This window comes from Podarcis raffonei, chromosome 15, assembly GCF_027172205.1.
Source record: "Podarcis raffonei isolate rPodRaf1 chromosome 15, rPodRaf1.pri, whole genome shotgun sequence".
In the NCBI taxonomy this organism is placed as follows: domain Eukaryota; kingdom Metazoa; phylum Chordata; class Lepidosauria; order Squamata; family Lacertidae; genus Podarcis; species Podarcis raffonei.
In genome coordinates, this window is record NC_070616.1 from 38,589,237 (window position 1) to 38,614,922 (window position 25,686).

Genomic DNA, 25,686 nt, shown 5'->3' on the forward strand with positions numbered 1-25,686 from the left:
CACTCTTCCGGCAAGCCTGCGCGGGGGTGGAAAGGGAAGGGGCGGCGCGGGGCACGGTGCTCCTTGCTGCAGCTGCTGCTGCAAAAGCCCAGGTAGCTTCATGGGCGTAGCCAGGATTTAGGTAAGGGGGGGCGCAGGCTTTATGTTAGGGGGAGCAGAACCTCACATAGTTAAGTGTTTGGTATTGATTTAATTGATTTGGAGGGAGCTGCCCACGGGCGTGGCCAGGATTTTCTTGGGGGGGGGCAGGCTTTTCTTGGGGGGCAGGAACCTCAGATTTATATTGATTTTTACTGATTGGGGGGCAGCTGCCCCCCCCTGGCTATGCCCATGTGCCATTTCTCCATCAGCGGAACCCTTGGGACCAGATCGCCCGACGTTGTCCTGCGCTCTGCGCTGGTGGTGGCAACCAGGTTCACCTGTGCTGCGTCTGGACAGGGCTGGTGCACCCATAAGCAGAGCCGTCTTGCCCATAGGTGCCAGGGGTGCCAGGCACCAGGCCGAGAGCCCGGGGCCCGAGAGTTGAGTCTGGGGACGAGCCCACCCGTCGGAGCGCTGGGCCTCAAGTTTGGGGGCAGCCGAGCCAGCAAGACGCTGAGGCAGCCGGCCGGTTCCACCCTCCTGTGTGCCTGGGACTGGGCAACTGGGGGGGGGGTGCCAGGCGGATCTCTGCACCCTGGGACCCCATATGCCAAGACAGCCCTGCCTATAAGGCAAGGTAAAGCCACCACCTCAGTTGGGGCAACAGATCCAGATGCAGGTCTCTGTCCTCCCACCCTCGTGTTCCAGATGTAGACCTTAGGTCACCCCATCTTCCCTAGAGGCATAGGCACCAACTCTGGGCTGAGCCCCCCCAGTCTTGAGGGGCTTGGCCTCATCAGGTGGTGGGGTCCTGTTGGGCTGTGCGGGGCCTCCCTGCAGCTGTGGCGGGCCTCACAGCCTCCTCCCACTGCATGCATGCGCGTCATGCACGTGATGTCACACACGGATGCCGCCCCCTTCCAAAGCTAGGCAGAACCAGGCGCCTGTGCCTGGCAAGGAAGCGGAACTGCCGTTTTGTGGTTCACCTCAGGTGCCATTATGTCTTGGGCTGGTTCTGTGTGGCACATTTTATGAAGAAAAGGGAGCATGTCCGGAGTATGCTATGGGGTCTCGGAACCAAGATGGGAAACGGTTGAAAGAGTCAGGTATAATAGCTGGAAGAGGAGAAGATGAAGAGACTTTTTAGTAGGTTTTCAAATATTTGAACGGTTGTTACGAATAAGATGGATTTGTTCATTTAAAGCTTGCTTTTATAGACCTGAAGGCGGCTTTTGACAGTATCTCTAGAGAGCTGCTATGGGGAAAATTGGCAAAGTGGGGCATAGATAAAAGGCTGTTGTGGCTTATGATCAAATTACATGAAGGGACGGCCGCTAGGGTGAGGTTAACACGTGAGGGCAATCTCACAAACTCTGTACCAATAAATAAGGGGGTACGACAAGGGTGCATCCTTGCCCCCTATCTCTTTAACCTCTATATTAGTGACATGAGAACTCCCCTAGTTGAGGCCCAAACCACCATTCACGCACCCAGGCTTGCAGACTATCACTGCCCCTTACTATTGTACGCTGACGATGCGGTGATCCTCTCATATTCAAGAATCGGTTTGAGGAGGGCCTTTAAGATCTTCGCGTTATATTGCCAAACAAATTTACTTACTATTAACCATTCCAAATCTAAAGTCCTAATTTTTTCCAGGAGTCGTAAATTGTATAGGTGGGAACTCGAGGAGAAGCCAATTGAACAAGTCTACAAATTTCAATATCTAGGAATTTACTTCCAGCATAATATGGGATGGAAAGCGCATATCACATACTTACAAAATAAGGGCAAAGCCCTTATCTACGCTCTATTACGCTTTTTCTTTACAGAGGGGGCTATGCATGTTCCATCTGCTTTAAAAGTTTATAGAGCAAAATTGGTTGCAACTATGGCCTATGCGGTCCCTTTATGGGGCGCTTTTGTAAACCTCATGCCTCTGGTCACATTGCAAAATATTTTTCTCAGACGCCTTTTGAAACTACCCTCCTGTGTAAGCAACTCGGCTATTCGCTTAGAACTTAAGACCCCCTCCTTAGAGATCCTGATGTGGAGACATGCCTTTAATTACTGGCTGTCCCTTTGGCATAAATTGCCCAATTACCATCTTATTCAGTGCCTTTGGAGAGATGAATTTACCAGCCCATGGGCAACAAAAATCCATTCCAAACTGTTGTCTTATGGAATCTCGCCTTCCGATATACTAAATTTAGATCTAATTACAGCAAAAAAGGTCATCAAACAAAGATTGGAGGAGGTTGATTTGCAACAAAATCTTACTACAGGTGGAGGTACATGTTCCCCGATAAATCAGGGCATTACATTTATGTCCCAGATACCTCGATATCTGTCTACCTTATCAGTTGCGTCGCATAGATTCGCTTTTGTTAGAGCCAGATTTAATGTGTTCCCCTCAAATGTGCTGAGCAATAGATTTTCTAACGGTAAAACCTCTGTTTTATGCGCATGTGACAACAAATCAATAGAATCCCTTTATCATATCTTGTTTAATTGTCCTTTATATATTGTTCCCCGATCAAGGATTCTGAGTTCAATCATTTTGGAAACTGTTGCTAAACCACCTGAATTACATCTAGCCTATCTACTCCAGGACATTGACTCTTATAGAACATTACAGGTTGCCAGATTCCTGAATTCAGTTCTTTCATATAAAAGACTTCATGGAATGCTGCATGACTATTAAAAATCTAGTAAACTCTATCCACCATCTTTATATTCAAGGCCACAATATGGTACATCTAGAGATTGTATGTAACGTGAAGGAGATTATGCGTTGAAATATTTTAGTTGATATTTTAGAATGTAAAATGCTATTTTGATTGGTTTTACCTTGTGGGCTTATAGCCGAATAAAGTATTATCTATCTATCATTTAAAGCACCTAGGAATTGTAGTTCACCTATCACAGAGCACCCTTTACAAACTACAGTTCCCAGGATTCTTTGGGGGCAAGCAGTGTGGAGAGAGCCCTAGGAAGCTGGACTACTGCACTATGGGGTCCGTGGGGACTGTCCATGGGGTGGCACTGTGCGTCAGTCAGGTTCCTCCTCCTCAGTCTCAGTGTCCTCATGGGCACCAGCAACTGCTGCTTCCGGCTTCTAAAACCACATGATTCTCCATGTGAGGGCAAGTAGTCCTTCAGCTATTCTGCTCTTAGGCAAGTTGAACAGAAATTTTACAGGGCTTCTGCACTTTGGAGGTATCAATGGGTTCTTAATGCAGTTGCCGTCCTATTAAAAAAACTGGGGAACTCCAGATGTTTTGTAGGAGGCATTCATGCCAGATGTTTAAGCATGTGCAGTTAAAGTGGGTGAACATGCACAGCAAATTCACTTTTTAAAAGAAAATGAAAAAAGGATGGGCAAATACACTGAAAAGTGTGGGATGAACACTTAGTGGGAAGATGTATAAACACCACAGATACAGAACAAGAGGAATACCCGTTGTCGTATATGGCAGGACAAATACTCAGTAAATACCAGATATAGTCTAACCAGCACGTAAGCTTCCTGGTAGCAAACTGGGAGGAATGATTACTAAACAGGTTTCTCTGGAGGAACTCTACCACGGGGGCATGGCCTTGGATCAGTAGTGTAGGGGCAAATTCAGATGTGTATTGTTCCTTCACACTCACAGGACAAATCCTGCACAGCCACCCACCCTTCTAAGATTATCCAGCCTTCTAAAAGCATACAATAATATAATTAGACAGTAATAATTAGCAATGCATTGCAAAGTTCGGTGCAGATGTCCACGTGCTGCTTTTAAGCCAAATCTGCTATTTCCTGCAGTAATGATTGGGCAAATGATTTGGAGTGCTCCAGTATCTTCTTTTGGAGTGATGTAAGTTGTGTTTTCCTTGGTGCTTCTCCTGAAGCTAACGTACCTTGTGTTTTCAGGTACATAGCTTTGGAGCATACAGAAGGACTTCTTGGTGTCCTTCCTGCGCGTCTTCTCCAAAGTGACCCTAGGAGTCAGTCCTTTGTGGCTGACTCACTTCCTTTCATAGTCATTGACTCCAATCAGCAGAAAGGGGGAGAGGGCTTCTCATTCAGTGGTTAAAAAGCTCTCCTTTCATGCCGGACTGGTGGCTCTAGGATGCTTGAAACGGGGCCCCTGCCACAGAAATAGAAATGGGACTTTAACCCCATCCCACAACCCTGTGGCACTAAACCTCAGCCTAAGATTATATGTAAAAGGAACAAGCCCACACATCAGACACTCTGTTATAGAGGCAACTTCCCAAAGGTCCATTTCAACCACATTTGCTTTGCTCATCGCTTTAAGACATACACTGCTTTCCATCTCTGCTCAGGGTCTGGAAAATATTACATGTTCTTTTTTGGCAGTGATGAAATAAACAACAATTCACTCTGGACTTGGTAGCTGCTTAATTTCGCTGCAAAGCAATTATGGAGGCTAATGGATTCCTTGCAGGGTTTGCACTCTTCGGCTCTGTGCTGTTAAAGCCAGTGTTTGAGGTTTATCTTCCTGTCTGTTTGACCTCATAAGAAAAAATCCTACCAGATTTCAGCATGTTTAATTATTAAAGTAACCCTTTGGGATGCCAGTTAGGATTTTGGACATAACTTTGGGTAAGTGCTTCTCTTGGTGTTAATTAGAAAAGCTGACTGTGCCAAAGAACCTCCAGCACAAATAGCTACTGTTGTCTAACAGCCTGCACATGGGATTGGTACTTATACACTGAAGACAACTTACTGTTCCATCTTTTGCAGGTTAGGTCAGAATGAGGCCCCACTGAATCCTTTCCTCCCTGGAAAGGGTGCATAGAATGGCAGCCTTACAGAGCTGCCCTGCCCCTTTCTTCCCAAGTACATTGTCATTTGGGTTGAGTCTCTTTTCCACCTGTTAAATTTTAGAGGGTCTGTTTCTGTTTGCATTGGGGCAGGAAGCCTTGCAGCACCTGTGGCTTTGCTAAAGAGGTACAAAGCTCCCTTCCTTTTTTTATTCAGAAACTTTGTACTTGTCTTATTATGTAAGATGACTTTTCTGTGTGGTATCTGAAGAAGTGTGCATGCACACAAAAGCTTGTACCCAGAACAAACTTAGTTAGTCTCTAAGGTGCTACTGGACAATTTTTTATTTATTTTGACTATGTGGTATGGTTACTGTCCAACCCAGTCTCTGCTGAGCAGTGCATGAGATACCAAGGGTATTGGCACTTAACTAGGGTTTAATCCATGGGTAGGCAAACTAAGGTCCGGAGGCCTTAGTTGTCTTCTAAATCCACCCCACGGACGGTTGGGGAATCAGTGTGTTTTTACATGAGTAGAATGTGTCCTTTTATCTAAAATGCACCTCCGGGTTATTTATGGGGCCTGCCTGGTGTTTTTACATGAGTAGAATGTGTGCTTTTATTTAAAATGCATCTCTGGGTTATTTGTGGGGAACAGGAATTCATTCATTTTCTTTTTTTTTCAAAATACGGCCCCTGCTGACCCCTTTAATCTTCAGAAGATTAAGGCACAATAGAGGCTATAGTGTCTTTATGAAAGATGGTGTATTTACACATATTTACAACCTGAAGCCTTCAGTGGAGGGGCGTGCAGAACATTGCAGCCAAAGAGTGTTTCTTGTTGCTTCTCCCATAACTCCAGCCAGCTGGAATCAGAAGTCAACCATGCTCCCAGTCTCTCTTGAGTATGGCCTCTCCCAGCCAACCCACATGGAGTTCTCCCCTGCTGCTTCTTTCCAGAACCCCTTGCCAAATGCAAATCCCGCTTCCGTTTACATCATTGCTTTCTGTGAGCCTGGAAACCTCCTCCTCCTGTCTACCTGCTAAGTATTTGCGTTGTCAATTGCCCTTAATGGCCCAGTGCTCTGCTCTCTTTGTCACCAGTCTCCTGAACAGGAAAACCGGCAGTGTTCGAAATTAGCCAGGTGCCAGGCACATTTTACACCTGGCTATTGGTTGGTGGTTCGAATCCCCGTGACGGGGTGAGCTCCCGTTGTTCGGTCCCAGCTCCTGCCCACCTAGCAGTTTGAAAGCACACTAGTGCAAGTAGATAAATAGGTACCGCTCCAGCGGGAAGGTGAACGGTGTTTCTGTGCGCTGCTCTGGTTTGCCAGAAGCAGCTTAGTCATGCTGGCCACATGACCCGGAAAAACTATCTGTGGACAAACGTTTTCTCCCTCGGCCTATAGAGCGAGATGAGCGCTGCAACACCTGGGGATCATTGGACTGTTTTCACACACTAACACCACATCCTGTAGAATTCTATCAGCTACACTTTATCTGCACAATCATAATGAATTTCAGGTATCAAAATGATTTTTCTGTGCAGCCTGAGCAGGAGCAGTGAACAACATTATAGTTAATTTTTGTCGCTTGCCTTCACTTGCCCCACCCCAGTGCCCTGCTCACAGTTGTGAAGAATATTCTTGCATTGTGAATGGTCCATGTCACCCTTAAGAAAAAGAGGTTGGAACAGGCCAATATATATGTGGACTGTCCCTGGATCAAGTTTCTTTCAGTTCTCAACGTTCATAACCTAGCTCAAGGTTGTCATCCGAACTAGCCAGATTTTTAACTGATAATCAGTCAGTCTGTCATTTGAAAAATAAGACTCAGAGCAGTCTTGCTTTAAAAATGGCAACTAGACATTCCATTTTGGCAACTTGGTTTAAGGAGCCATTTGGCGTCTAGATTATATACCTGAGTTTCTAACACTGGAAACCACCATAGCCTGTATTTTTACACTGTACCTGGCATCTTCCCCTAATACTCCCAATACATTCCTCAATGCTCCAAATATTACTCCAAATACTTACCTTAATACTCCAAATATTAGTCCTAATATTTCCCTTAATACTCCAAATATTAGTTAAATTATAACATCTACTAATTTAATAATTTAGGGGGATTTCCCCCCACCAAAGCTCATAATAGTATGCTACAGGAAGGAAGGCATCCTCATGTCTTGTGGAGAAGGTTGCTTGCTCTTAGAATAAATGGCAAAATAGTTTTATAAAGAAACCAGAAGCATTTTTACTGGGCATCGTAGGAAGTGATATAAATAGAAAAGAATGTAAGCTGTTTTTATATGCAACGACGGCAGCAAGAATATTATTGGCACAAAAATGGAGGCAAGAAGAATTACCAACGAAAGAAGAATGGAGGATGAAATTAATGGACTATGCAGAACTAGATAAACTAACAGGAAGGATTCGAAATCTGCGGGACCAGAAATTCACAGAAAACTGGGTGTAGATTTACTGATTATTTGAAAAGTAATTGTGATGATCAGACTACGTTTGTAGGTTTGCAAGAAGTTTTGTGAGGTGAATTATTGGAACTATTGCAAAAATGGATAAAGGGATGGATGGTTAGTTAAGATAATTAAAGGCAATATGAATTTAAGAAATGCATAAGAAGTGGTTAAAACGGTGGATCATTAGAGGTGCTGATGGAAGTCCAAAACAAGATTGTATAAGTGGTGAGGTTTTGTGGTATGTATTATAATTTATATGTTAAAATTAATAAAAATTATTATAAAATAAATAAATAAATGGCAAAATAGTGATATACCGAGGAAGCTGCCTTAGCGAGTCAGACCATTGGTCAGTTTAGCTCAGTATTGTCTGCAGCGACTGGCTTTCTATCTCTGGGATTTCAGATGGTCTTTCTTTCCCAGGCCTACCTGGAGATCAAAATGGGTTTTTTCCCATGCAAAGCAGGTGCTCTACTACTGAGATAGGCCCCTTCCTCTAAACCCGGGAATTACGGGTTTTCTGCTATGTGTAAAAGGAGGTTGGAATGCTCTCCCTTTAGAAACATTGCTTAATGAAGAATATCCTTACTTGTTAGAGAAACAGGGACGGGAAAAGGAAGGGAGACATGGAAGCAAGGCGGAACAGGAGGCCCCTAAAAGTTCTGAAGAAACATCCAAACTCGGGAGGAACAAGTCACCCTGCGCAGGTTGGTGGGATGTCAAGGTAACAGCGACTTGCCTTCCTTTGTGACATCTCTTGCTGCTGTCTTAAAATCCACTATCCCAGGGGTGTCTAGGGTGAGAGTCTGAGTATTTGTCAGAGAGGAGAGAGCACAGGAGATTTTGTTTATTTTATTTATCTTGCTGCTTATAATCTGTTTAGATCTTGGTTTTACTTTGTTCCTTATACCTTGTTTGTTCATGTTTTTGTCCTTTCTTTTAGCTAGATATTTAGAGATGAGGTCATGTTACTAAGGTGGGTATTTTAGATTAGAGTCTTGCAAGTAGTCGGGGGGGGGGGAATGACGACGACCCCCACTTTGTCAAACTGCTGGAAAACAGAAAGGAAAGGAAGAGTGTGGTCACTGCTTCCCTGGAGTTAGACGGTGCATTGCCGAAGATGCTTTTGCACTACAGGGTCTCATGGAACTGGCAGATCATGCAGGAGGTTTCTGCATAGTGAAGTGTCTGTGGAGGAGCATAAAGATTGAGAAGGCATTGCTGGGGGAGTGAGAATATGGAGGGGTTTGATAAGGTTGATACAGTAATGCTAAAAATCCGTAATCTGTTCTCTCTCCCTCCTTTCCACATCCTCTCCTGAATCTACAGATCCATCTCTATGAAAATGATCTTCGCCATCAGGATGACCAAGAAATCTTTAAATTGATGCTGAGGAGCCTCCTTTCAGAGGCCCCAACCATCAAGACATTACCATGCATGTTGAAGTGAATGTGTTGATGGCGTGACATTACGTCTCATTTCAGCAGAGCGGCTCACCCCTCCAACCCATATTTCGTCAGCAGAATCACCCACTGTTCACCCCTTGGGCCCTTCCACTGCCAGCAGGCAAGCTGAACACCTTGGAGACTTCCGGACTAACATGCTCCATGATGGGTTGTAGTTTGTGCTCCTGTTTTCTCTAGACAGACGAAGTTGCAAGGTGAGAGAAAAAGGGGGAGCAGCTGAAGTCGAAGTTGCCCCGATGCTCAAGTGGAGATCTTGGGAGGCAAAAGTTCCAGGTGGCGCAGCAAGGGGTTTCCCTTCCTCAAATTTCAACAAAACTGAGAACTGAACAAAGAGTAGAGGGGAGAACCTCAGCGCTCTGAATGAAAAGCACTCTCGCTTGCCAACGCCTTGAAACCCGAGTGAACAGCACTGGTCTGCTCTGCAAAAATAGGGAATTAAAAATGAACCAACTGCATCCCAATAACAAGCAGAAAGCAAGGAGCAAATAGGTATGTGAAGGGGATAGCAGCAACCACGAAATAACAACGAAAAGCGTGAGGGAAGGATTAAGGGGGTCTACCTCAATGCGGTTGTTAAACTGTAAAGCTACCCTGTGAAAATGCTAAAGATGCTTATGCACTACTGCAGGGGTCGGCAACGTGCGGCCATGGGCTGGATGCAGCCCATGGACTGTTGTACCGGCCCACGAGCCGCCCCCAAACTGAGCCGCCCGCCTGGCGAGTCCCCTGCATGCTGCACTAAACCAGCGCGGCGTGGGGACTCACCGAGTGGCGCCAGAAATCGCATCTGCGCATGTGCAGATACCAGAAATCACATTGCGCATGCCCAGACGGAAATCACGCCTGTGCAGAAGCGATTTTCGGCATGGGCAGAAGCAATTTCCAGCATTGTGCCGCACCAGTCTGGCCCACGGACAATCCAAATCAATTCAAAATCCTTTATTAGGCATATCACACCTCACATTAACAAACAAACATCATATACAGACTGTATAAAATACGGGCTCAGCGAACACAATTTATCCCAGTCCTATTCTTAACTCCAAAAAATAAATCAATGTACATAAATAATATAATACAACACAGCAACATCACCTACCATTAAAACCACTAAGTCTCTTTATCATGGCCCATTCTTTCTTCATAGACAGCACTTAAAAATTCAGCCGCTATTAAAGTAATTTTATCATCGCTGTCCGCCAGCAGGTCCTGAAAAGTTGGTTGTGTAAAAAACTGTCCATTAAATTTTAGGGCCTCAAATAATTGTCTTCTGGCATAGCTGCCAAAATCACAGGAAAAGAATATATGTTCTAGAGTATCGGGTTCCTGTTTTCTGCATTTACAGAGACGCTCTGATTCTGGGATAGCTAAGTATCTTCCTCTCACTACCGCCGAGGGAAACATGTTAAATCTGGCCAACATAAACAGCCTACACGATTCATGTTTCTTCAGATTTGTCATGTATCCCTTTTGGAAATCTCTACACAAAGGGAGATTTAGGTGGATAGGAGAGCAGGTGCTGCGCTTTGCAACCTCAAGCATGGCGAGAACACTTTTTTCTGTGAGGGTCTTCCTGATAATTTCCCATATATCTTTGGGATCAGAGATTTCAAAATCAGTTAAAGTGAGCCCTATCGAATCCAGTTTTCTCCTACAAATCACTGATAGATTGTAGATTGCCCTATCACTTAAAAGATCGTAAAGTATAGTATTAGGGGATAGGGCTCTATAATGGAGGAAGATCCAATATTTCAAGGTCCTCAGCCATGCCCTTACTGATAAAGGCAGTATTCCCAGCTCACAACATATTGTTTCATATTTTACAGAGTTTGCAAGTCCTAATAATGACCTCAAAAGGGATGCGTGAAATTTATCCAACCTCTTGAGGTCACCTGAAATCCACACTGGTGTGCCGTATAGAAGTTGGGCACAGAGTTTCATGTCAATCACTTACCCACGGACAATCTCCGTGGGAGTGATCCAGCCCATGGCCGGTAAACCTTGCCAACGGCTGCACTACAGGGTCTCATGGAAATGGCAGATCATGCAGGAGGTTTCTGCATAGTGAAGTGTCTGAGGAGGAGCATAAAGATTGAGAAGGCATTGCTGGGTGAGTGAGAATACGGAGAGGTTTGATAAGGTTGATACAATAGTGCTAAAAATCCATAATCTGTTCTCTCTCCCTCCTTTCCACATCCTCTCCTGAATCTACAGATCCATCTCTATGGAAACAATCTTCGCCATCAGGATGACCAAGATATCTTTAAATTGATGCTGAGGGGCCTCCTTTCAGAGGCCCCAACCATCAAGACATTACCATGCATGTTGAGGTGAATGTGTTGATGGTGTGATGTTGCGTCTCATTTCAGCAGAGCTGGCAGGGAGGCTCACGATCCATCGTTCAGTCCTTGGGTCCTTCCACTGCCGGCAGGCAAAGCTGAACACCCTGGAACAGCACTACCCCACATTTCTGGCAAGGGATCTCTCCTGCTGTGCAAGAGGGATGGTGGTCTTGATTCTGAGGGGCTTTTTCCTCCTATAGAGCTGAGCCTTTGCATGATAACAAGCTGAGGAGAAGAGGGACCTGGCTATCAGCAGCATCCAATATCTGCTGGCATGTGCAGGGAAGTTTCCCAACCTGATCTTATGCATCTCGCCTTCATTCCCTTATTTCAAATAGTTTGAGGACAAATGACACCAGAGGTGGGTGGAGCATGGTCTCCCCGTGGGGCCATGATGGTTCAGGTGGCATTTTTTGCCCTCCCTCTTGGTGATGCCCTTTGGCCTGTGCCCACTAGGCAACAGAGCCCATAGAGCAGGCATAGGCAAACTCAGCCCTCCAGATATTTTGGGACAACTCCCATCATCCCTGACCACTGGTCCTGTTAGCTAGGGATGATGGAAGTTAGTCCCAAAACATCTGGAGGGCCGATTTTGCCTATGCCTGCCATAGAGTTTCCTTTGAGGTAAAGGAGTGGAGCTGAACATCTGGATCTCACTTAGTTCTGCTTTGGATTTCTCTTGTACCAACTCTCTGGGTTGGGCTGTACGTGCCCCCCCCCCAAAGGACCTGATTTTCTTGTCTCAGCAGTTGGTGCCCATTAAAGATACCTTCTTTCCAGAACTGGCCTGGCTGTGCCCCTGAAACAGAAGCTAAGATCCCCATGTGGAACTCAGAATGAACCGACAGGCCTCACTTTCCACACTAAAGCCATCACCTGTAGCTTAACTGGGACCTGAGGACGGCCTGCTTCACAGCTGTAGCATGGAGTCTTGAAATCCCAGTCTTTCGCCATGGCCAAAAAGCAGGGAGGGGATGGAGAGGCAGTTGCCAGCTGCTGTGTCAATGTACAGGTTTTTGTATGACGATACAATGAACTCAGTTCTGATGTTGCAAATAATTCATTGGGCTGAGCAGGTGCTTAGAGGCACTCTGTTCTTATAGCTATCTGTGTATGTCTGCTCCCACTCTGTGCATCAGTTTTGCACCTGGTTTGGGTTGGAACATGGGGGGGGGGGAGTTACAGTAAAATACAAAGCCAAGCCTGAAGTCTGCCCGTCCCTGTTAGGAAGAATAAACTGTATCAAGTGTTATAAATAGCAATATGCTGTTTGACTCATCTGCTTTTGTGTGCCTGTATAATTAGTGGTGCAGACCCTCTCTGTGGGTCTGAGATTGGGAAGCCTAAAGGAACAGAACGTCGTGAGGAGCAACTGGATGAGGGGAAAAATTGAATACCACAAATTGACTTGCAATAACAAACCTCTGAGGGACGCGGGTGGCGCTGTGGGTAAAAGCCTCAGCGCCTAGGACTTGCCGATCGCATGGTCGGCGGTTCGAATCCCCGCAGTGGGGTGCGCTCCCGTCGTTCTGTCAAAGCGCCTGCCAACCTAGCAGTTTGAAAGCACCCCTAAGTGCAAGTAGATAAATAGGTACCGCTTTATAGCGGGAAGGTAAATGGCGTTTCCGTGCGCTGCGCTGGTGCTGGCTTCGTCATGCTGGCCACGTGACCCGGAAGTGTCTGCGGACAGCGCTGGCTCCCGGCCTATAGAGTGAGATGAGCGCACAACCCTAGAGTCTGGCAAGACTGGCCCGTACGGGCAGGGCTACCTTTACCTTTACCTTAACAAACCTCTGAAGAGTGGGAGAGGCAAAACCCACAGTGAGCAGGCAGATTTCTCCTTTTTCCAGTCTTTGAGTCCTCATTAAAAGTAATCAGGATTAAAGTGCAAATTTCTCCTAATATCCACATTTTTTGCAAACCAATTCCCCCTAATGCAACACAATTTTGAATATTATTTTCATGAACATACAGCATACACATTTGTGGGCTTTGCTGGGCCTTGCAATGGCAGCAGATCTCACAGGGCCTCCCCGCAGCAGGTCTTGCCAGGCTGCGTGTTCAGTTTGGGTTTTTTTGAATGGGGCTATACATTTAAGCAAAGTAAACAAACAAGCCACACCCCACCAGCAGTTGCTTCTGAGCAATTCCAAATAAAATGAACGGGAGCCGTGCCAAAGCCCAGTCATATGCCTTGGGGGTGGGGACTCGATTTCTTTCTTTGTGGTTCTGCTAATGGAGGCTGATCTGGCGATTACTTAAGAGAAGTGGCTCAGGTTAATGGGAAGGAAAGTATTGGCTGGGGAAGAAGAGATTGATGAGAAAGGCAAGATTAATTCTTGCTGCGCAGTCTGGGGTCAGCAGGATAGCGAAGATATAGTGCATGGAAAATTGAGGCTGGTCTTTCCATTACTGATATTAAAAGGTTCCAGGCAAGCATTAGACATGCACCTGGAAATAATCTGCTGTTTTGCACAGGGAAGTGCATTTGTGTGTGGACCTCTCAGGTCTCTGCTTGAGGCTTCTGCGTTCATTCCTCCCCCTCCTTTCTACCACAGGTGCCCAAATTAGGAGGGGGAGGAAACACTCCATTTTGGTTTCTCATTAAGTTCAGTTCTCCACAAAAGCTTGAGATTTTTAAAAAAGTCCTCATGAAGATTTGTCAGCATTTTTGTGCATGTTTATTCCAATATACATATTTTGGTGTGCTATTTTGCCCAATATACAAATTTTTGCAAGCGATGTCCCCATCATATAATTCATTTTTGTTACGCAGAGTTGGCAAAGTTAACAGATAAACTTCGTGAAAAAGACAATAGTGACTTTGAAAAAGAATGGGAACCTTTTACATCGTATTTGCAGAAGCAATAAAAAAACATCGAACCACTGCAGGATTTAAATAAACATTTGCAACTTTATTTATGAAAAATAAGAAACATAACAGTACGACAACATAGAAGTATATACAAACAGCAGAATGTAATATGAGATGCAATAAATCAGGGATGGAAGTTGAGGGAAGTAAGCAGGAAAGGGGGAAATTGAAATTTGAATGTAATGTAATGATTATAGATATTGTTATAAGAGAAAAAAATCTAATAAAAATGAATTCATTTTTGTAAGTTTTTTTCAAAACTAATATACGCATTTATGCACACTTTCTTCTGGTATGTGTATCTTTCCACATACTATTTGGTTGACAAACGGGCTGACCTTGGACCAGTCACCATCTCTCAACCTGTCTCACAGGTTTGTTGCGAGGATAAAAAAGGGTGGGCAAATGTATTCTTTGGAGGGAAGGCAGGGGAAAAAAGAAGGCAGTAAAATAAATTGTGAACAAAAGGAGGTATGTAGTACACAAATCTTGAATTCTACTATAAGTGAATGCTTAAAATACATAAAAGATATGCTAAAACAGATGGCCAATGCAATTTTGACATTTCACAGCAGGAAATACAGACAATGATGGACTTTGAATAGCTTTCTTAAAAAACACCACTATCAAGGATCATTGCAGATACATGTATATGATATACACCACTGAACATTGCTGAAAGCTCCTTTCAGAGAGCACAGCAAAAGGAATGTGTGCACTGCAGGGAATGATGGTTTTATAGTAAGCAGCTCCAAGCAGCCCTTTGTAAATCTGTCATCTGTGCTGAATGCACTCACTCATCATGGGAAGATGTCAAAAGTCACTGAGTGAGCAGCAAACATTCCATCCAATTGGCCCTGCGCTTCTTGTTCTGTGCGGCAAGGACCAAATGCAAATAACTTTGACTATTGTGGCTCCAAATAAGCCAGAAGTTCAGCACTGTGCTGCTCTAGCAATTTGCATACTTCCTTCAAATGTGCGGGGCATAATGGCAAAGCTGATGGTGGGGGAAAGATCTGACTCATGCATACCTACAACTAATATAAGTGGTGCGCCTGACGCAGTAGAAATTCAAGCATGGAAAATGGCAAGGTTATCAGAAGCCTTTGCGGCCTGCTTGTCTCCTCTTTGGTTTCTACTAGGGCTGAGCAATTAATAATTTTGAATTATAGTGCTGGAGGAGACTCTTGAGAGTCCCATGGACTGCAAGAAGATCAAACATGTCCATTCTTAAGGAAATCAGCCCTGAGTGCTCACTGGAAGGACAGATCCTGAAGCTGAGGCTCCAGTACTTTGGCCACCTCATGAGAAGAGAAGACTCCCTGGAAAAGACCCTGATGTTGGGAAAGATGGAGGGCACAAGGAGAAGGGGATGACAGAGGACAAGATGGCTGGACAGTGTTCTCGAAGCTACCAGCATGAGTTGGACTAAACTGTGGGAGGCAGTGGAAGACAGAAGTGCCTGGCGTGCTCTGGTCCATGGGGTCACGAAGAGTCGGACACGACTAAACAACAAAAAGGGCTGAGCAACAGAACCGGTCAAAGCCCAGGTCCTGAACCATATCATGCCAATTCTGGGGGATCTGGGCTTTGGTTAGGTTGGCTGTTGGGACAGCCCTGGATTGCCTCATCTCGGTCCAGCTGGAGTGATTCAGGGCTGTCAAAAGGCAGACAGACAGTTGTAGGAAAGGAGGCGCGGCAGGCAGCCTCTCCAAGCTCTGCTCTTCCAGCACATTCCCTGGTGGAGCAGCTCCCAGCTGCATTGAAACCTCCACTCATCAGTTGATGTGCAGAAGGTTCTCTGCACTGTGGTTGGAGGATGGAGGAGACACAGTGTCTCCTCCTTCCCCCAGCTCCCTACAGATCATATTTTTAAATTAGGGTTTTAAAAACCTCATTAACGCAGCAGGGGCGGGCGGGAGGAGACGCAATGTTTCAAGGACTTGAAACCCTAATTAAGCATTAGGACTCCCCACCCCGGAGTGATTCCAGTCCTGTATCTGGGTTAGACTTGGGTCAGCCCAGGTCAGATTGGGGACGATCCAAAGTGCTAGATCTGGACTGGGGTGGGGAGAGGGAACTACACAGCTCTGTCTTCCACATCAGGAGCCTGGAGCCTGCAACTTTATTTTGTGGGAAGAACAGAGCGACCAAGCAGGCCAATAATCAGGGCTTGACTGGAAAAACGGAGGGCTCCAGCGTTAGAGCGCTGCGGACACGGCTGACTGCACGATTCGTTGGCACACAAGTGGTTAATCACGAACCACATCACTCTCTGTTTGGGGTCATTCGCATCCTTTCCTAGAGACAGGTTCAACTTGGTTGAAGGCGTTACAAAACTGACACACTCGCCAACCAGGGCTTCTTTGCTTACGTTAGGCTCCCGATACAAGGAACAGTTGGGGTAATAAAGTCCGTCTGGAAAATCCTTCCAATTATCCCTGTAATAGTCGGTGTCGTTCGGCTGCAGTTCCACACCGTCAATCATTTGACCCCCGTGGCACAGGTATTTCTGGACAGGCGAGGTGGTCCTGCCGGGCCGCTTGGTGTATGGCTTCTTGTTCCGCTTAGATGGGGAGACGCCCACTTTCCGGCAGAGACAAATGCACAGGGCTGCAAAGAGGACGGCTGCTGCCAGTTTTCTCTGCATCGTAAAGTCTTGGAAAGGAGAAAAGAGGTTTGCTCCATTAGCGTCAGATCAACAAATAGGAAGCAGCAGCCACGGCTGAACTAGGCAGCAGAGTGAACGTGCAGCTGCCAGCTCTAGATTTTGCAGGGTGTTGGGTAATATGTTCTCCGGGGATGAACATCTAGCACAATACTGTCTGCACTGACATATTACATTACAATACAGATGTACCAAAGCCAACACCATTTCTTCCCCATCCCCCCATACATTTACATTTATATTTCCTCAGTTCATCATATTATTCTTTTCTCCTTCCTCCCTCTTCCTTCCACCCCCACTCACTTTCCTCTACATTATACAATTTACAGTAATCTTTGGATTCTACAATCTTCTCAAATCATCTATATATTCTTATTATCTTTCCTTACTATTTTTTCTTCCATCCAGTACTTCACATTTTAATCTAGGCATATTAGCGTATCTTTTTTTACACAATATTTTGCCATATATTCATCAAAACATTTTCACTCTTTTTTCCCCCATTTTTGATTCGACTGATTTCTTCTTATAGCAGTTAATTTTGCCAAAATTAAATATCCATTTAGTTTACAAATCCATTCCTCCTTTGTGGGTATAGTTTGTGACTTCCACCTAGCAGCAATCACTATTCTAGCAACTGTACTTGCATATAGAAAAATTCATCCCCCCTCCATGGTATCTCTTCATCTATCAGTCCAAGGAGATATGTCTCTGGTTTCTTTGTTATTTATATTTTCAACATCTTCTTTAGTTCTTCATGTACTACTATCCAAAATTTATTGATTTCCTCACACCTCCACCACATATGCATTGTTGTTCCTATTTCTCCACCACTAAAAATAAAAATAAATAAAAATAAATACTGTCTGCACTGACTGGCAGTGGTTCTGTGGGTTTCAGGCAGAGTTCTTTCCCAGTGCTACCTGGAACTGTTGAGGATTGAACCTGGGACCTTTTGCATGCAAAGCAGATGCTCCCCCACTTCACTTGAGAAGTGCAAATCACCGTATTTTTCGCTCTATAAGACGCACCAGACCACAAGACGCACCTAGCTTTCGGAGGAGGAAAACAAGGAAAAAAATATTCTGAATCTCAGAAGCCAGAACAGCAAGAGGGATCACTGCACAGTGAAAGCAGAAATCCCTCTTGCTGTTCTGGTTTCTGGGATAGCTGCACAGCCTGCATTCGCTCCATAAGACGCACACACATTTCCCCTTACTTTTTAGGAGGGAAAAAGCGAGTCTTATAGAGCAAAAAATACGGTAGGTAGTTTCTCTTTCAAATGCAAATCCCTCGCTACCGCAGCTGCTTTTCTTCCTCGTCAGGGCTGCCACCCAGTTTGCTTGCTAGGTAGAGACTCATTGAGCAAGCAGACAATGGCATTCATTGCTCCTTGTTCTCACGCAAGAGGCAGGTGGAAAGGCAGGTTGCAATGATGACAGAGAAGAGCAGGTTCAGGGGGGCTCTTGCCAGTGCAATTTTAGTGAATATTTCTTCTAATATACACATTTATCTATGCAATTCTGCATAACGTATCCCTTCTTGCAAAGCAGTTTTCTCTAATATAATGCACTTTAATGTTATTTTCACTATTTATTTTTGTACGTGTTACTTGACCGGAGAACAGCATTGCAAAATTCAGAGGATTCAAATTTCAAAGGATGGCTGTGTTTTGCTTTGCGTATTGTTTCAAAAAGTGGAAATTAGGAAGGTTCACCTTTAAATCCGAACTGAATCAAATTTCTCCACCATCTCTGCCTGAGGTTATTGGCTATTTTCTATATAGCTGAGCTGTGGTTACACTTTTTTTGCATTCTGTTTTGGTTTATTCTGGACTGTTGATCCTAAGAAACTGGTGGTGATGAACTGGTTAATTGCTGTGTTCCCGAAAGGAATAATGCTGTAATGGGGTGGGGAAAATCATAGGTAATAGGTGAGAATACAACAGGAAATATTTTAAGTTTGATTTAGACAGTTTGTAGTCTAGCATTTAGAATATTGGACCAGGACTGTGGAAATCCATGTTCAAATAAGCACTTATAATTTGGTCTTGTCCATTCACCATCTCTTAGTAAAACTTACCTCACAGGGTTGTTGTGGAGATAAAAATGTGTGTGTGTGTGTTTGGGGTGAACCAGGTACCCCACCCTGACCTCCTTGAAGGAAGGTTGGGACGAAAATATAGAACACTTTGTGCAATATGGCGACACTTCAGTGTAAATGCATCAGAAATGTGTTTCTTGAAGACTTAAAGAAGGAAGTCTTCCACACTGGTACCTAAGCATACAATTGGCAGTAAAATAATAAAGTTAAGCAAGTCTTATTTTCGTAAGATTAGGATTAATCTAAGGAGACTGTCCAAATTTATTATGACTCATCCTTCCATGTGGTATAAATCCAAGCAAAAGGAATTTTGTCAGCCAGCATTTTGGTAGCTCAGTTATTCTTTAGTACAGTTCGAATTGGTTTGTTTTAATTCCTTTCTGCAGAGAAGCTCTAAGATCAAGATCATGCCTTGTTTTCCAAAATCACTTGGACTCCATACAAACCGTCTGCTTGTACTCCCTATGCAATAAATGTTTAGAATATTCTGCACAGAGATGAAATCGGATTTATGTAGGGGTTTAATGACAATTACTGGTGTAATTCTGCTTGAATGATATAGCTCACATTACTGGAAATGCCTACCCATTATATACGAAGCACTGGAATGACTGTTGATCAACCTGCAAGGTATGACTGGATAAACTACCAGTGCTTTTTCCTTTCCTTTTTAAAAAAAAAAGAAAAAAGGGTGCTAGGACCCACCATAAAGTTGTCACAGTAAGTGCCACACTTTTAACACTGGGGTGGGGGGGGAGGTACTGCTACTGCATACCTATTAGTTACCCCCAGAAAAAAATACTTTATATTACCATTAGCCCCTTCATGGATCACTGCCTTGCCGTGGCGAAGGGGCTTGAATAACTCAGGGAAGCTATGAGCTATGCCGTGCAGGGCCACCCAAGATGGACAGGTCATAGTGGAGAGTTTTGACCAAACATGATCCACCTGGAGCAGGAACCAGCAAGCCACTCCAGTATCCCTGCCAAGAAAACTTCATGGACAAAGAGCCTTAACAAACTGCAATTCCCCTAACTCTTTGAGGGAAGTTATGTTGTTTTTTAGTGCTCTGGTCCATGGGGTCACAAAGAGTCGGACACGACTAAATGACTAAACAACAACAACTTTACCATTAGATCCATTAGCCATGTTATTTTGGCATGTTAAATCATTAAATTTAGCAAGCAATAGACAAAATAATGATATATCTTCTCACTGCAGCTGGAATTATTAGTCAAAACTGGGAAAGAGATTCAGAATTTTAAGTTCACTGTGGTTTTACATATTTTTACTCAGATCTGCATTTAATCATCAATTTAATCATCATAATATTTGTTAAGGGTAAGAACCGTTCCACCTTTAATGTCTAAGCATAGGAATTTCAGCATTCTACATTTGTTCACTTGTAGTTTATCTTTGTCTAAGTTAGTTTCTATTTCTGCTACCTTGTCTTACTTTTACATTGTTAAACTTTGTTTTGGAGTAGTCTAAACAGGACTATAAACCAATAAAGGAATCTGAAACTACTCAATTGAATAAAAACAGTTTTAAGTTGAAAAAAATAATATTTTCAGGATATGTATTGTAAAGAGTCTTGTCTCTCGTTTCTCTTCAGATCGTATAAATCTTTTGCCTTTTATTAAGGATATTTTTCTCTTTTTAATGTGCACTTGCAACCATTTAAAAACTTTCCCAGTGTTATAGCCAAGACCTCATAGGTGAAACTTAACAGGGGCTTATCTGTTCCATTATCAAATGAAATGCGGCTCCCATAAGCAGAAGCCAAGGCTATTCTGTTTGCTTCCATTGCTCATTAGGATCCTATGAGATCATTAGCTCACTTTGCGTCTGGCATCCTGAATCTAAACATATGAAAAGTAAATAAAAATGGACTGGCATGACCCTGAACTGCAATACAAAAGAATTACTTCTAAGCAGTGCAAAGATTCAGGGTTCCTCCAGAGAAGTCGAGCATTTGCCCTGATTCACTTGCACAAAGCTTATGCAGAGGTTAAATTATATGGTTTTATTAAGCATTCATCCTGATTTATTTGCAGGGAGGGCATATGACAAATGGTCATGCATCCTGCATCCGTCCTGATTTGCTTCCCGTTAATCATTCATTTATCCCACCCTTTCCCTGCCAGTTCCCAACTGCAAAAAGTCCAACCCTTGTTTTTAAAAGTGGATTTGTTGTGCTAGGGGAACAGAGCACTTTAACTCACCTTAACGGCACAAACCTAAATTTACAGTATGCTCTTGAATCCCTCCCACAAACCAGTGACAATCTGAAGGCACCCTTAGCAAACATGGGAGTAACTTACTCTTCTGTAGAGGGTTTCTGGTAGGCTTCTCTGAGGCTCTGTTCTTTTTGAAGAGCAGGTGTCTCTAAGCTCAAAAAGCCTGTGCTTCTCAGAATATATAGCAGCAGGAGGGGTAACCTTCAATGTCAAGTTTAGCCAATCCTTTGTGTCTGAGCATACACCATCTCTCAACTTTGCGGCCACTGTTCTAAATGCATCAGGAAACTTTCCCCAGGGGTCGCTCCCCTACTGTGGAAAAAGGAAAAAGAAAGAAAGAAAACAACCACCAAAAGCCTCACTAGCTGACCACAGGCTCCAAGCAAAACTTGTGTTACTTTCCCTGTTTGCTTCTCTCTGGTACAGATTGTATAGTTCATTCTAAAAATAGGATGGAAGCAGAGGGCAGAGGACCATCACTGGCTGTGGCTGCTGAAATAGGAACACTGGCAGTACTGATAAAAACCTTGCCCGCCCCATATATCTTTGGAATGCAAGAAGCTGCCTTAACAGGAGTCAGACCATTGTTCCATCTAGCTCTGTGTTGTCCACACTGGCAGCCACACTCTAGGATTTCAGAATGGGTTCTTTATTAGCCCTACCCAAAGATGCTGGGGATTGAAGCTGAGGGATTGAAGCTGAGGTCTTCTGGATGCAAGTAGTGGCTCTACTCTGCTTCTTCCCATTGTTTTTGCGAAGTTTCCATGTAGGGATCTGGTAGAATTCTACATAACTCAGATTAATCTGGTAATTATTGGAGCAAGCACAGGCAGACTTCAGTTGTTATGTACTGAAGTTCTCACCCTGGGCCAGCAGGGGGATACTGTAGATAGTTCAGGTCCACATATGCAAATAAGGGATCAAAAGTGATGGTCAGTGATTGGATAGTTACAGAAAAGGGTTACTGTTGCGTTCTAGTGGAGCGGAGAGAATGGTGCGCTTGGCAAAAGAGGCACTGGCGCGCCTGGACCAGGGAGACTGGCATGAGCGGGTTGCCGAATACTTGTTCGTGCAACACATCACCCCTCATGCGGCCACAGGGCGGAGTCCTGCCGAACTGCTTATGGGCTGCCACCTCAGATCTCCGCTTGACCGGCTGCACCTGGACTTTGCCGTGGCCGAACCCCCAGGCTGTGCCAACGCGCCACGGTCCTTTGTTCCAGGAAAACAGGTTTTGCCCGGAATTTTGTGGGGGACATTCCTTGGGTGCCAGCCACAGTAGTGGGAGTCACTGGACCTCACTCGTACCAGGTGGCACTCGAAGACAGACGCTTGTGGCACTGGCACATAGACCAGCTTAGGCGCAGGGTTGGGGACTTGGACACTACTGTGGTGCCCCCAACTGTGCTCGTGGCTCCGGAAGAGACACTTACAGATGGTGAGGCTCCACCTACACCTCTCTCACAAACTGCCGGCGTGGAGCCGAACCAAGCCACTTCAGAGGGTCTGCCAGACTTACCACAGACTCAGACCACTGCCGTGCCTGACATTCCATCAACTCCACTTGCGGAGGTTCCACCCACAGCAGCGGATCCAGGGGACTTGGTTTCAACGCCACCTAGGGTCGCGCCACAGCCTCAGCAAGAATCGGGCGGCCCTCCGGACCTGGTTACCGCTCCCTGGCGGTCTGGTAGAGTTTCCAAGTGCCCAACTTATTTAAAGGACTATGTTGTTGGACATGTAATACTGTCGGTCTAATGGAAGTAGGTGAAATGTAATTGATATGCTTCTGTGCCTAATTGAACCATTACGTGTAGTGCTGTATATAAGGAAACCGTTACGATTGTTAACTAACACCTTATCTCGGTGGGGAGGGGTGTTATGTACTGAAGTTCCCACCCTGGGCCAGCAGGGGGATACTGTAGATAGTTCAGGTCCACATATGCAAATAAGGGATCGAAAGTGATGTTCAGTGATTGGATAGTTACAGAAAATGGTTACTGTTGCATTCTAGTGGAGCTCTATATAAGCAGGTTGGCTGAACCCTTCAGTTCAGTTCTGTTCTGGCCTGTGAATAAACAAGAGCTGTTTGAAGAATCGCTGTGTCATCTGATATGTTGACACACCCACAACTTAACATCAGCCTTCCTGGATCTACCTTATTTTGGGGGGATTTTTTTTAGTAGAACCACAAGATCTACCACCCAGTGCAAAAGGCATACAGTTAGAATTAGAAAACGGGGGTTCTCTGTGAGCACATTCTGGGACTGGAGGCTTGTTTTCAGTACCCAAATCAAACTGATTGTTAACAGGGTGACTTGAATAAAGCAGATGGAGTCCAGAGAGAAAAGAAATTGACCATACTTTATTGGGTAAACTGAACAAAAAGGGTAGATAATATGAGAAGAAACAAACAGAAATGTTTTGTCTTTCTTAGCAGTTCAGGCCTTGTCTACAGCAGGGCAACTCATACAGTGGAGAAACTTTCTCAGATATACAGAGCCAATCAGAGCACAAGTTATCCCAGCAAGGATCATGTCATTCTGAGTGGTTGCTAGGCAACACCTTCACCCCCACTTCAGTTGGCTGAATGTAAACAGAATTAACCCTTAGGTTACTAACTGATTGATCCCTGTACTTCCAACACTGAGGGAGGAACCATTTATGAACAATTTTCATCGAGTTTTCTATAATAGAGGCTGAGACTAAATAGAATTGTTTTGTGGACCATTTTTGTGGATCATCTTATCAATTTCTTCCCACAAATCCTGTTCACATACTGACTTCAAAGCAGTCAAGGAATAATTGAGAAATGAGAGCTGTGCATATTTGAGAAACTTGTCCTTTGATACATGATGTTGGCAGAATTAATGTATCTTCAAATACAAAGGTCTAGAACAGCAGAATACGTATAATCAGCAGAGGAAATAAAAATATTTGCTGAATGTTTTTGGTGTCCATTAATCATGTGGAATCAAAGTATTTAATTAAATCTTGCAACTCCAAACAGTTCAGTTAAAGAAGCTATCAATATATTTAAAATGTTTAAGGGTGCAATCTGATATGCACTTAGCTGGGAATAAATCCCATTGGGTTCACATTTCACTGTAATAAGCACTCTGAACACCAGGGGGTGATGTGGACCAGCTGAAAAAAGCTGGTCTGCTATGAACACTTGGATGTAGAACAGCCAATTTTTCAAAAAAAGTGGGCCACAAGAATATTTCCACATAGAATCCATGGGCCACACATTCAACAACAACAACAACAACAACAAAACAACAACTGTATAATAATAATAATAATAATAATAATAATAATAATAATAATAATAATAATAATAATATACCCCTCCCATCTGGTTGGGTTTCTCCAGCCATTCTGGGGAAATTAAGGATGCATTGCAACAATCGATGTAGATCTTTTTTGTTTGTTTAAATTTTTATTATAAAATACACACATATTGCAAATATACAAGCATACAAACATACATTTCATACAATCCTTCAATATATACAAACATACCTACATTCAGTCCCACAGATAATTCCTTTTCCCATCACCATCCACCACCCCTCACCCCAGCTTTGTGTTAGACTTCCAATCTACTCAATTGCAATTTCTTTCCACTTCTATTACTTTCTTTCACACACCTTTAACCTAATTTCATGCTTCTTTTTCTATTACACATTGTTATCCATCTTTTTTTAGTATTTCAGTATTTAAAACGGAACTTGTTTATTCTAATAGGAGTTCTGATTTTTCAATATGGTTTTGCAAGTATCCTTTAAATAGATCTATTTCTACTATTTTCTGTACACATATGTGGGCAAATGATTTGGAGTGCCCAATACAGTGGAACCTTGGATGTCTGCGCCGGTGCAATTTGGCGCTTCTGCGCATGCGCGAGCAGCAAAGCCCGGAAGTAACCCATTCCGGTACTTCGAGGTTTCCTGCAGTCCGCAACCCAAAAACACGTAACCTGAAGCGTCTGTAACATGAGGTATGACTGTATCTTCTTTCAGAGTGACTTAAGTTGTGGTTCCGTCCCCCCAATGTTCCATAGTACACAACAGAACTTGCACACCATGCTCTTGAAATTGAAGCACCTTGTGTTTCCAGTGTTCCTAAATACCTAGCTTTGAAGCGCACAGAACAATTAAGTGTTCTCCGCACACACCTTCTCCAGAGTGACCCTAGGAGCAAATTATCTGTGGATGACTCAGTTCCTTTCACTATGACTGGCTCCAATCAGCACAAACTGCACTGCAAAAATAGTAACAGATATTTGACCCCCCCCTTCAACCCTGCCCACTATATCTCTGCTCATTCTCTGATAACAGCAACATGCAGCCAAAGGGGCAGATCATTGGCAGCAAATTCATTCTTAAAAATGTCAGATCAAGCAAGCAACTACAGTGGTATCTCGGGTTACATTCGCTTCAGGTTCCATACGCTTCAGGTTACAGACTCCGCTAACCCAGAAATAGTACCTCGGGTTAAGAACTTTTGCTTCAGGATGAGAGCAGAAATCATGCTCCGGTGGTGCTTCAGGTTAAGAACAGTTTCAGGTTAAGAACGGGCCTCCTGAACGAATTAAGTTCTTAACCCAAGGTACCACTGTATATGACTATAAGTGGCAAGTGCAGAGAGGCCCTA

General features: G+C 44.1%; 1 protein-coding gene and 1 long non-coding RNA gene across 3 annotated transcripts; one reads left to right on the forward strand and one right to left on the reverse strand.

Annotated features, from left to right (window-relative positions):
• Positions 1-7,637: 7,637 nt before the first annotated feature.
• LOC128402430 (uncharacterized) lies at positions 7,638-12,403 on the forward strand. Of its 2 annotated transcripts, XR_008327690.1 has the most exons (4): positions 7,638-8,040; positions 8,663-9,288; positions 11,014-11,837; positions 12,122-12,403. It is a non-coding gene; the product is annotated as an uncharacterized LOC128402430 (long non-coding RNA). The 2 variants fall into 2 exon arrangements; XR_008327689.1 differs by having other exon boundaries at positions 7,639-8,040; positions 11,014-12,403.
• A 2,395-nt stretch (positions 12,404-14,798) lies between these two features.
• PRND (prion like protein doppel) lies at positions 14,799-21,477 on the reverse strand. Its single transcript, XM_053366530.1, has 2 exons — positions 21,112-21,477; positions 14,799-16,674 (listed from the first exon to the last, which is right to left on the reverse strand). The coding sequence occupies exon 2, from the start codon at positions 16,664-16,666 to the stop codon at positions 16,142-16,144; it is 525 nt and encodes a 174-aa protein (XP_053222505.1). The 5' UTR covers positions 16,667-16,674; positions 21,112-21,477; the 3' UTR covers positions 14,799-16,141.
• Between the last annotated feature and the right edge of the window lie 4,209 nt (positions 21,478-25,686).

Coding starts and splice junctions, on each gene's coding strand:
- PRND (XM_053366530.1), bottom strand. CDS start 16,666: ATGCAGAGAAAACTGGCAGCAGCCGTCCTCTTTGCAGCCCTGTGCATT.